This window comes from Lipotes vexillifer, unplaced genomic scaffold (assembly GCF_000442215.2).
Source record: "Lipotes vexillifer unplaced genomic scaffold, Lipotes_vexillifer_v1.1 scaffold25, whole genome shotgun sequence".
NCBI lineage: Eukaryota > Metazoa > Chordata > Mammalia > Artiodactyla > Lipotidae > Lipotes > Lipotes vexillifer.
Genome location: NW_006792881.1, coordinates 1,968,127 through 1,980,715, shown reverse-complemented (window position 1 = coordinate 1,980,715; position 12,589 = coordinate 1,968,127). Strand labels below are relative to the sequence as shown.

The 12,589-nt window shown below is 39.7% G+C and overlaps 1 protein-coding gene across 1 annotated transcript in view; it reads left to right on the top strand.

Moving 5' to 3' along the window:
• Positions 1-4,708: 4,708 nt before the first annotated feature.
• Positions 4,709-12,589, top strand: part of ARID4A (AT-rich interaction domain 4A) — a 59,001-nt gene continuing 51,120 nt past the window's right edge. Inside the window, exons 1-5 of the mRNA XM_007466047.1 lie at positions 4,709-4,889; positions 5,971-6,027; positions 8,050-8,160; positions 10,223-10,288; positions 11,305-11,395. Of these exons, the coding sequence (XP_007466109.1) occupies positions 6,022-6,027; positions 8,050-8,160; positions 10,223-10,288; positions 11,305-11,395 (274 nt within the window). The 5' untranslated portion in view covers positions 4,709-4,889; positions 5,971-6,021. The remainder of the gene's footprint in view (positions 4,890-5,970; positions 6,028-8,049; positions 8,161-10,222; positions 10,289-11,304; positions 11,396-12,589) is intronic.

Here is a 12,589-nt window from a genome sequence, read left to right as displayed (position 1 = left end):
CATAAAATAAGCAGTGACATCTACTAGGGCAAAAGACTCATACAGAGATTACAAAGGTTGCTTTGGTTGCAAATAAGCAAATTTAGTAACTTTCCAAAAAATAACAAAACCATTAGGAAAGCAGCTACATTCAACACAACAATCTGTTCTGCTTCTCAACACAGACAGTTACAGAAATAACTGTACAGTGGAACAAATTCTATCATTTTTAAAAAGAAATATACATGTAAAGGCAACATGGCCAATCTCGATTACTAAAGAATAGTTAAGTAAAACTGCATACCAGAAATACAATTTCAACAGAGAGCAAATCCAAGTCATTTAAAAACTGGAACACTTTCCTTCATTATTCCACAAAGCGAGGCTTCCTCTAGAAGACAGACTTTTAAAAAAAGTTTTGAGTATGTTATATAGCCCACACACTCAGAACAGACTGTTTTCCTTCACTTCTAAACACTTTTCCTGACATCTTTATATGTCAAATATTTTACCATGGGTTAAAGAAAAAAAAAATCATGAAAATGTTCACAGTGTTCTGTGATTAAAAATCCAGAAATGGGAACCATATGAATGGGTAAAAAAAAATTCATAGGGATGTTCTAATTTTGAGATTTCAGTCTAAGATACGATGACGGGAAACTAATTTCATGCCCTCATTTGAATTCTTGACCAAATAAATAAAACATTCTGCTTTCAAAATAGCTTTTTCCCATAAAAACATTATTAAAAATTTGACCATTTTGATTTTGTAGAAAGATTATTCTACTAGTTTGGGCTCGTTAAAATAGGTTACAAAAATCAATTTTATCAAAATTAATTTTCATTCATTTATTCCTAAGAGATGACTTGAGTGTTCAATTAATATTCATCTATAGTTGCCCTCCGCTAAGGTATCATAAAATCTTTAAAAAAAAAAAAGAATTGAGGAAAAAAGTCAAGAATAACTATTCTCAATGAGTTCTCTAAACCTACATTATTATTAGCAATTAGAAATCAAGTCGGTACTGGGACTTCCCTGGTGGCGCAGTTGTTGAAGAGTCTGCCTGCCAAGGCAGGCAGGGGACACGGGTTCAATCCCTGGTCTGGGGGGATCCCACATGCTGTGGGGCAACTGAGCCCGTGTTCCACAACTACTGAGCCTGTGCTCTGGAGCCCTCGTGCTACAACTACTGAAGCCCTTGAGCCTAGAGCCCACGCTCCACAACAAGAGAAGCCACCGCAATGAGAAGCCCGCGCACTGCAATGAAGAGTGGCCCCTGCTCGCCGCAACTAGAGAAAGCCTGCATGCAGCAACAAAGACCCAATGCAGCCAAAAAAAAAAAAAAAAGTTTGCTCCTTTCAAAAAAAAAAAAAAAAAAGAAAGAAATCAACCCAGTATTAAATCAAGTATTTGGAACATTAAAAAAAATTTCAAAGTTAAGACAGCATTTGCGGAATATCATGAATTTTCAGAAGAGAACTGCTGTTAAAGAAAACATAAGTTAGCTTACCTCACATATTTTGTATATAAAAGTACATAATGATTCATAAGAAACAGTGACAGAGCACATACCATGTATCAGGTAAGGAAACATAAGAGTGATTAAAACAGCAATTGCTACCCTCTGGGAGTAAAGTCTCAAACTGGGGAAGAGCCAAACAAATGCCAAGTAAATGTGATGAGAGAGGCATGTAAAGGGTCCTATGAGAGTACAAAAGCACCTTGAGAACGCACAGAAAGATGGAAAACTTTAAGCCAGGCTACAAGGAAACAACAGTTAAACTCAACTAACTCTACCATAAAAAACAATTTGTTTTTAGTGTCCTCTAAGTGTCATTTCTGCATAGCAAAATGTTTCACTGTATAAACGCCTAACTATTCTACAGCAAAAAATAAATTAATTTTAAGAAATTACTCTTAAGGTCCCCAAAATTCTCAAGTTTATTTTACTATATGTGTGACTTGAAAGACTGATAATTTTACCTGAATAAACAGAGACCCAGGAGAAAAAGCTCAAAAATAAAGCTAAATTAAATTTTTAAAATGGGGGTTGGGGGGGGGAGAGTAATAAAAGGAAAAAGGATAACAAAAAAAGTAAGAGCAAAAGCTTTCTGATGAACCATGGTATAATCTCTTTGGCCTTGTATTTCCACTTATAGAAATTTATTCTAGAGAAATAATCAGGCATGTGAGGGAATATCAAGATGCCTAGAAATTTTAGGCACAGATGTCAGTTCTCAGAGAAAATCTTTTGTAAAACATGCACAAGGATATTCAGACATATTACTGCCATTATAAAAATTAAGAGATCTGGTTACATAAAATACAGTACATCTATCCTACAGGACACTATGCAGCCATGAAAAACGTGCAGCATGTTCCCAGTATTTTCCAAAAAGGAAAAAAACCCGATTGACAAAATGAGCATGACTAGAATGATCTCTATTTTGTAAAACAAAACCAGTGAAAGAGAAACCCCTCTGAATAACATATAGGTACAGTACAAACTGCAATCACCTTTTGGTGGTGGTGTTACAAGAGATTTTGTTTTCTTCTTCTGGCTTTTTGATAATTTCCAAATGCCCACTGACATACATTATTTGGATCAGATAATAACCGTTTTAAGTCAGGTAGTGGAATTATAGGTGATTACCACCCCCTCCGACCCGGGAAGTTAAGTAGTATTTACGTGTCCTATAATTTCCTTAAGGAAAAAAATTTGCTTAACTTCTAAACTCTTACTGAAATATCTTTTCTACATGCCAAATTTTTAAATACTGAGTAAAAAATCATGAAAATGTCCACATTATTCCTTGATAAAAATATTAAGTACTTAAAAATCTAGAAATGGGACTAGCATGAATGGGTAAACAAATTCGTAAGTATGTCCTAATTTTGAGACTTCAATCTAAAGTATCATATCAGGAAGCTAATCAGACTCATTTGAACCCTTGACCAAACAAAAACTTTTCAACTACCATTCTTCCATCTTGCTATTTATGGCTCTACTTACTGGTCTCCCTAATTCTAAAGATTTTTACAGACATTAGAACTCACCTCAGTAATACTTCCGGATGTTTGTCACTTAACTGTCCTTTTCTTCAGACCAACTGCTAAAAAAAACCCAACAAATCATTAAATCACTCGATCATTTTCTACTCTGGAGCCCCACCAATATAGCAATAGGGTTCAAAACAGAAGTATTATGAGGATAATTTTAAGCAGCTATTCAGATCAGTGTGACTAGGTCACTCAGCAGAAATACTAACATGCATTTCATTTTCTTAACAAGTAATTCTGAAAAAAATCACTGTTACGAATGAAAAATCGATGCAGCCTTAGTTCACATGTCCTCTTAACGAGTAAGTTTAGTCAACGTGGATTACCGTCGATATTTTACATTTTCTTAATTATTTCATTCATTAAAACAACTTGCCAATCAATGCTCTATTTCCACCATTTCAAATGTGGTTTTGTTTTCTTTAACAGAACACAAGATCGTGCTAATGGAACGAGATCAACGGCTGCCCTGAACAAAATCCTATCGGGAAGGTCCTTGTATTTTATCTAAGGTGTTTTCCGTCCCTGCAAAACCACTGCTCGCTCCTTTCAAAAAGCAGCCTAAGCCTCGTGCAGCGTGGCACAGCTACTTCTTTAAGGCCAGAGCGGCAGCGTCTATGCTAGCTAGGGAATTCCTCAGCACCCCAAGCCCAGCGTTTCCTTCATTTTCCTCATTGCTTAAACGCGTGACCAGCACGCGGAAACACCTCCCCACGCAGGACCGGTTTGCCTCAGAACCCTGCCCTCCCTGTCTTAATTAAGGAGGAGCCCACAGCCGGTGACCTTGGTCGCAGAACGTGACAAGCTGCAGAAATCCACTTCCAAAGGGAGGAAGCACTGCTCTGAGAGGAGCGGCATCCCGAACATCTCTCACACTCCCGAGAGGAATCCAAAGGATCAGCTCGGAGAAAAGAGACGTGCACGTCCCCTCCGCCTTTCTCTAGAGCCGCGAGAGAAGAAGCCTCGCCCCCTCTCAGCCCGCCCCCAGCTCCCCACCCAGCCGCAGGGAGAACTTACTCTGCTATGGCTGCCGAGCGGCCCCCTCACTTCCGGTGCCTGTGCCGCTAGAGCTGCGCCATCCCCCAGTCCACCGGACAACTACCACTTCCAACTGACCTTTCTGACTCCGATCTTCACTAGGTGCTGTCCTGGAGGGAACGGTGGATGGTTGCCGCAGTTAGATGAATCCACGGGATAAATATTCCGCTCTCGTCTCGCCAGAAACATAAAATGCGGCAGACCTGCAGCCACCTCTGCCCAGACAAAATGGCGCCGAGAAACTGGTTCAGCGCAGGCGCTTTGGAAAGACCCTGCCCCGCCCCCGTGCAAGTCCTGGCCACAGCTCCGGTTCGGTTTCCATGGGACACCTCACCGCCAATCCTCGTGCCGAACTGCTCTTCCTGACCCCTCAATTGACCAATCAGTGCTCAGTTAAGTACATCCGGAGTCGTCTTTACCAATCATTTTTCAGGACTTGCTTACTCAATACCTGATTCTCCAGTAACGTTAGTCTTCGGAGGCAGCCAATCATAAGTGGCAGATGTCCTACCTGCTGTTTTTCGCACCAATCCGTGAAGTTTCAGAGCTACATCCAATGAGGATGGCAGGTAGCGAGCTCCAATCCGAAACTCTTCGGCGTCATGAGCAGCCAATAGGAGTTCGTGTAGAAGCGAGTCTGCTCAACAGCTTGTTATTTGGTGGATTGTGGCAGTAAATCGGGCGAGTGGGGAACCGGGCGCAGGAACTGCTGCCGCGGCCGGGAGTGGTGCTGCCCGGACTGGGGCCCACGGGGGTCAGTAGGGCGGAGGACTCGGGGGCTGACAGCGCGCACTTCACCCGCAGTTGGTAGGTGGGGAGAAGAGAAGCGGGGGATACTGAATGGACGAAGCGGCACTAGCAGCTGGTGCTGCTGCCTGGGGTCCCGGTGCAGTTGGAAGCTTTGGAGGTGGGGAGGGGGGATGCTTGGCAAGCGGGGCGGCGAGCGCAGGGGAAGGGGCAAGTCGTGGAGCAGCGGCAGCAACTGCGGGAACAGCCGCCGCAGCTGCCTCCTCGGCCGCTTCCCCGGGTTCCCCGGGAAAATGGCTGTGGGCTGGCCGCGCCGCTAAGTTTGCTTCCGCGAGGCGAGGAGCGGGCTGCTTGGGGCAGCCGGCCCCCAACTCCCCAGCGCGTCCTCCCCCGTGGAGTCCGTGGTTGGACCCGAGGGACTGGGGGCTGGTACTGCTCTGGGCTGTATAAAAAGTTGAGGCGGGCGCGGGGAGGAGGCGGCGGCTGCCGCTGTGCGGCTCCCCTCCCCTCCCACACCCTGTCCGGGCCACCTCCCCTCCTTCTCTCCGCCCCCCCAGCCTTCTTCCCCTCGCGGCTCTTCCCTCCCTCGCGCGCCTCGGGGCTGAAGGCCACGGCCCCTGCCCCTTCGGGTGAAGAAGTGCTTCTCCTTTCTGATATGGTGCAGAGCAGAGGAAGGAGAGCAATGGCGCCGTGACACTCCGCTGCCGCCACCGCGGGCCCGGGGCGGGCGGAGGGGGCCGATCGGCGGAGGCGGGGCGCGGGCCGAAGTCGGGGTATCCGGGGGGCGGCTGAGCTCGGCGACCGCGCCTGTGGGGAGCCCGGGGAAGCCCAAACGGCGCCCTGCCCTTCTCCAGAGCGACCTGTCCTGGGGCTCTGAGTTGAGCATTCCGGGTCAAAGTGGCGAGCGAGGCGGGGGCGCGGTGGGCCGCCGGCGAACTCCGCGGCGGAACCCACTGCCCTTTGGCGCCCGTGGGGTTCTTGCCACCCCCTCGGCTCCTGCGTCCTGGCTGCCCTCGGAGGGGATCTTATCCCTTCCCTGGTGAGGGTTCTGCCCCTCCCCGCTGGCGTTTGTTTACTTTCTTTCCCCGGGTCGCTCCCCTCGTTGACTGATTCTGTGCCTGTCTTTCCCCACCCCTTGGTTCCAGCGACGGAGAAGATAGCTCGTTGAGCTGGAACCCCACAGATCACCAGTGAAAATGAAGGTAAGTAGAGTCGACGCTGCTCGGAACCTCGTGCCCTGGACACTGACTGTCGTGAGGCCAGTGCTATGGAATGTCATTTTTTTTGCTACTCAAAATTGATTCGTTTGCTAAGCAGCGCTTTCTGAAAATGAGGACGTGTTGAATGGGTGAGAGATGACCATTGTGTCTAAATGCGGTCAGTTGGGCCCCTCTCCGAAGCAGTTAGCACTTTGGAAAGGCTGCTGCAGCCTTTCCATTGTTGTCCATTGGGCTAGTATTTTTAAACACTTCCTGTGTTGGCAGCGACCTTTGCAGAAGTAAAGCCTTTGTCCTGCTTTGGTTCTTTGGGGGATTTTTTGATTTTTTTTTTTTTTTTTTCTTCCCCAGTGCCAATGCGATTTTCTAAGGAAGGAATGTGTGGATTGTGTAAGGGAGATACCATTTCTTCTGGGGATAAAGTGAAATTTTGTGGGTAAAATATTTGAAGGTGAACTAAAACTAAGTATTATTATATATTATTATTATAGCTAATAATACTTAATTTTAGTTCAGTCCTTACAGCAAATATTTTAAATGTATATCCAACCTAAAAAAAATTCTCCTGAAGACAACTAATATTGCACACATCCTATGTGATGTTTAAAGGGAAAGGAAGGTATAACATCCTGCAGTTCCGTGGCATTGAATGTTTCAGGTCAGATATTTGTTTGCAAAAAGTATTTCTTTTCAATTTGCATTATTCGTAAATGCACTAACTTTAAACTTGATTCCTTACTCATTTACTGTTTCAGTGTATTAAGCTCTGAAATACAGGATTTCCCCAAACTTCCTCTTGCTTTCCTATCTCCCTCCTTGAAGTGAGTGTACCTTCTTTAATGTTAGTTGGGAAAACTTAATGAAAAATCATTTTCTACTTGAAAGTATTTCTCTAAAGTGTACACTGTCACCATTGCACTTAGCATTGTTGAGTTGAGCTTCTATGAATACACTTAACTTTTGGAAAATATTCGTAAAATGACAGATTGAGATAGCAGTCATTCTGTTACTGTCAAGATTAAAATGAATGGTGGAGTGAAATTTCTCACATCTTTCCATGTATCATTCTGATCATGGCCATTTGCTAAAAGTAGATATTTCTTTGTGAAACTTTTTTTTTTAATATACCAAGAAGATTAGTGTTGATAAACTAGGTACAGCTACCCTAAGTTCACATCTCTGCATTCATCAGTTTAAAATTTAGATTTAAAGCTTTAAAATGCAGCTTTTAGCCAATGATTTTTCTAAATAATGCTCTCCATATCAAAAGGGTTGGCTTCATTTATTATCTGTACAGTTATTATATATCCAAAAAACAGTTGCCTTTATGTAGCTATATTCATAAACATTTGGGCTTCCCTGGTGGCGCAGTGGTTGAGAGTCCGCCTGCCGATGCAGGGGACACGGGTTCATGCCCCGGTCCGGGAAGATCCCACATGCCGCGGAGTGGCTGGGCCTGTGAGCCACAGCCTCTGGACCTGCGCGTCCAGAGCCTGTGCTCCGCAGCGGGAGAGGCCAGAACAGTGAGAGGCCCGCGTACCGCAAAACAAAACAAAACACATTTAATTATGTATTTGTTAGTGTTTATTTTAATAGCAGTATTTCTTTTAATTTGAAAACAAAATTTCAGGAGGCCATAACTGACTAACTTAAAGTTTTATGAGACACTTAAAATAAATATACCTTTTCTGGATTTTTAAATTTTTTCATTTCTTAAATATATTATAAAATTGTTGAATCATTTTGTATCTGAATGAAAAACATATTTCCTACTGATACTTTCTAGTTACAATTTAAATTATTTTATGTTTTCATGATGTAGTTTATAAAGTAAAGAATTGCTAATAAAGTGTTTGCTTTAGGGGTATTTTTCAAATTATCAATGATATTAATAAGCAAATAATGTTAATGTTCTTATTACTTGAAATACAGAACCTTTTGATGAGACTTGGGGTTGGAGTAGGGGAAAATGGTAGTGACATTCATATCGTATGTTCCTTTCATCAGGCGGCGGATGAGCCTGCCTACCTGACAGTGGGAACTGATGTCAGTGCCAAGTACCGAGGTGCCTTCTGTGAGGCAAAAATTAAGACTGTGAAAAGGCTGGTAAAAGTTAAGGTAATTTTTTTTCTAATGCAACAGCTTTATTAACTCGATTGAAGAGAATTAGGGATGGAATTCGGAGACTGCAAATCAACATTTTATTTATTGAAATATTACTTCACTTCGTGAATCATTACTATGTGAAAGCACTGTTATATACAAAACTATAGGAAAAGCACATTAAGAATTGGGAAGTGAACTCAAGATGAGAAATTATTCCAAGTGCTTCCATGAAATACCATACTCATGGTACTTCCCATCATTTGGATCTTTCCTGTTTGCGGTAGCATGCTTACTTAGGCTGTAATCTATTTTCTCTCCTTTCATATTATTCAGGTAGCGATGATTTCAAGTGATTAGAAAAAACAATAGATTACTAAAAACAAAACAGTGGGAATTATCATTTCAAGACAGCGATAAAAATGACTTAAGAATTTTATCTTAAGATAATTTTAAGATGCTTTTGTGACCAGAAAAAAAGTTATTGATTGCTGTACAATATTTGGAAATACAGAAAAGTACTGAAGGATTAAAAGACATAGTTGACCTCAGAAATACTACTATTATCATTTTGTGTTTCCTCCTAGTAATTTTTCTACATAAATGCTTTTAATAATCTTAGTTACTTAGACTACAAAGATAATCCATGCTTATTATAAACTTTTTAACATTGTGGAACTGTATAATAATTATAAAGTTCATGGAGGTCCTCTGTGATATTACTCCAAAGAACCTTTTTGTGTTCTACCAAATTTTGTGCTGTGCCTTTCAGTAACAGTGTTGATGTTATTATTATCATTGGATCATTCTGTACTTTCAGTTTTGCAATTTGCTTTTCACTTACATATGTGATCCTTTCCTACAAAAATTAAGCACCCTGGAAGGAGGAAATGTTTGCCTTGTCCTGTTCGCAATACCTAGAGCAGTGCCTTATAAACGGGGGCGCTCAGAATGTGTTGAATGAATAAGTGAACAGTGGACCCAGGACCAGCAGCATCAGTCTCACCTGAGAACTGGTTTAAAATGAAAATTCTCAGGCCCCCACCCCAGACAAACTGAGTCAGAAACGCTGAGGATGGGGTCCTATGATTGTGTTATAACAAGCCCTTCAAGTGTTTCTGATGCATGTTGAAGACTGAGAACCATTAAACTAGAGGAGTGTGATTTGTGTGGTAGACAAATAGATTTATCTATGATTATTATAAACTTTCTGTTTAAATTTCCATCTGCTGGTGAAACTTTTCTTCGAGTATTCTTAGGATATCATTTGACATTCATTTCTTCCTTGTTTCATACAGCCTTCTTACTATGTCAGCTATACAGGATTTCCTTACTAAATATTTACTTGGAATTCTTTGAGAATTTTAACTTTTTTTAGTATTGTGGCTCTTTGTAGATTAATTTATTTAATTTAAAATCAATCCAATGATTGTCTGGGGAAGTCTTATACATAAATTACCTAGAATTTGAAGTTTCCTCTTATTTGGGTACATGCTCCCTTTACGTCTCCCTCTGCCATTCTCCCTCTCTCTTAATAGAGCAGGTTACCTTGTATATGTGGGAGGATCTGTAGTAGAAGGGAGCATTTATTTGTGACTGAATTGCATATCAGATTATTATTTAGGTTTACTTTATAAAGGACCAGAAGACTTCTGGTTTTAATTTGTTTACCTTGCATGTAGGCAATAAAGTTTGATACTGTTTTTTTTTAAATATACTTGGCGACAGAACTTTTATGACTAGTTGATAAAAAGCAATGAAGGCAATTTTAAGGTTTTACAATAATCACTACAGATTATAAACCTTCTATAGTCAATTCAGCAAACATTTATTAAGTGCCTGTAATATGTATTGACACTTGCTAACTGCTGGAGATATAGTGAGAAGGAGGACTCCAGCCCTCAAGGAGCTCACAGTTAATGAGAGAGACAATAAACATAAATACAATGGAATAAGTATTATACCAGAGGTAACCACAGGATGCTAAGAAAGTATAAAGACATTTTTGTTACAGTATTACCATAAATGAACTGTTTTAAAAGTAACATGCAAACTATTGTGCAAAAATGTTTTTTAGGTACTCCTGAAACAGGATAATACTACACAATTGGTGCAAGATGACCAAGTAAAGGGTCCTTTAAGAGTACGTATTTTGTACAGTTTACAATCTGAAATGATGAATTGTAAATGCATACAGTGATTTATTGGATTTTATATTTGTAGATACACTTTTAAAATGTTAAAAAATGTTAATCAGAAAACAAAAATACAAATAAGGTGTTGTAGAGTTAGTATAAATTATGATATTACAATGGCTGTATCCTTAGTTAAAGAATGTTAAACATCTTACAGAAGGGTAATTTAATATATGTGAACATGAGTTTCAGCTACCTTTTGTTTTGAATTCTTGGACTGAATACTACATTTTGTTTTTCATATTGTTGCCACAGGTGTTTAGCTTGATAAGTGTAATATAACAGTATCATAAGTCTGAATCTTCTGTTTTTCTAACTTACCAAGTAAACTATGTTGACTTAATAGTTTAATTTAATGAATACCTACATTATGTTTCCATCCATTTCTGGCCATTTGTTTATGTTATAAATCTTTGTTATGTCAGAGTACCACTTCGGTTAATATCTGATATACAAAGGTCTGGAAGCTGAAAGAAGGTCAACTGGTCCATCCCTCTCTCTCCAGGTGAACCTTTATCTAAAAGGTCCCTTAAATACAAATGCTGAATCCAATATTCAATATTTACATGAAAGAAAATTGAAGCTGTTTTTGCTGTCCTATGGTGTTTTGGTTCTTACATTCCACAGTTTTCTTGAAGACAGTATCATGTAGTAAAAAAAGCTCTGAAATGAGACTTAAAAGACTGGGTTCTCATCCTGGACTCTTTGCAAATTATTCTCTCTTCCTAAACCACAATTTCCAACACGTAAAATAGGGGTAATAATAGCTATCTTACTTAAGCCTAAGCATTTTGAGGCTTGAATTGCATGGTAAATGTATGAACACTATAAATGATAAAGATCTAAGCCAATGTAAGGTATAATTATCATAAATAGATACATTTTTTTAACCCAGGTCATATAGTTGGTACGAGTGATTTGGTTTGTTTAAATTTGGTGATGAAATTTCGATTTTTTGTTTTAGGTTGGAGCCATTGTTGAAACAAGGACATCTGATGGATCCTTTCAGGAAGCTGTTATCAGCAAGTTGACAGATGCTAGTTGGTATACTGTGGGTAGGTAGTTAGGTAATTTAATATAGAGGATTTAATTTGCGGGTTTCATATCTATCTCTCTGTTTTGTAAATTCATTGAATCATTACCTTGGCAGAGAAATATGTATGCTTTGCTGTCAATTTACTTGGTATAGACAGCTTAAATTTTAATGACACCCTGATGGTTAAAAAAAAAAAACCCAATTATCTCTTTGTAGTAACTTGGCCACTTATGGCTATTTCGTCCAAGAATGTACTTCTTTTTTAGGTTATCTTGATATTTTCCTTCAAGAAAGTTAAATTATGTGGTTATTTTTCTTCCGTTAGAAAAGTCAATACAACTTAGTATTATAAGTCATCAGACTTTTAAACTTTTTCTGGAATTACAATTAAAATTGCATAGTTGCAGCCTCTGCTGCCTATTTTATATAAGGGTACTATAGATATTACCACAGAATTTACAGACTAAAAAAATTTGGGCCAGAGTAGATTCAAGCCTAGGTGATCATAGCTTAATTTTTGATTTTCAGTGCAGTCAGGACTCTCTTAGTAACGCCTTTCACGAAAGATATATATGCTGCTAATATGAATTCATTCTTAGCATTTCATGCATAAGCTTATACTGGCTTTAAAAAACTTTACTGTAGTGAGTAGCAACAAGTGTCACAGTGCATGTAAATGAAAACCTAAATGTAGTACCTATATTGTTGCTGTCATTATGTTGATGAGAATAGCAATAATTAAGATTTCCAAGTCTCCTCTCATTACTTTCAGACTACACAGTCCTGTGGATAACATCCAATCGTTGGCTTTACACTGAACATCTATAGCATTATTTGGTTTTTACATTTATGTTTTGGTGTAAAAGATATAATTATAGTGTTGTGGTTTCCTTGCAGAAGGTAAAGAAATGACCCTTTAGGTTTATTTTTAGTTTACTTGATTTGTTGCTTTGGGTAAACATCATTCATCTGTAGTTGGTGCTCAAAGCTGTGAAGAACATGCTTTGGTTGAAAATTGTACTTCCTGTGTCTTACTCTGTGGCTTCTATTAGTAGTGGCAATGTGCTGTATGTACCTAATATTTTCTAACCATTTTTATTCTTAGACCTCCTACAAGTTGGTGTTGGTTCACAATGGTGCTATTATTCTGAACTACATATATATATATATATATATATATATATATATTTTTTTTTTTTTTTTTTTTTTTTTT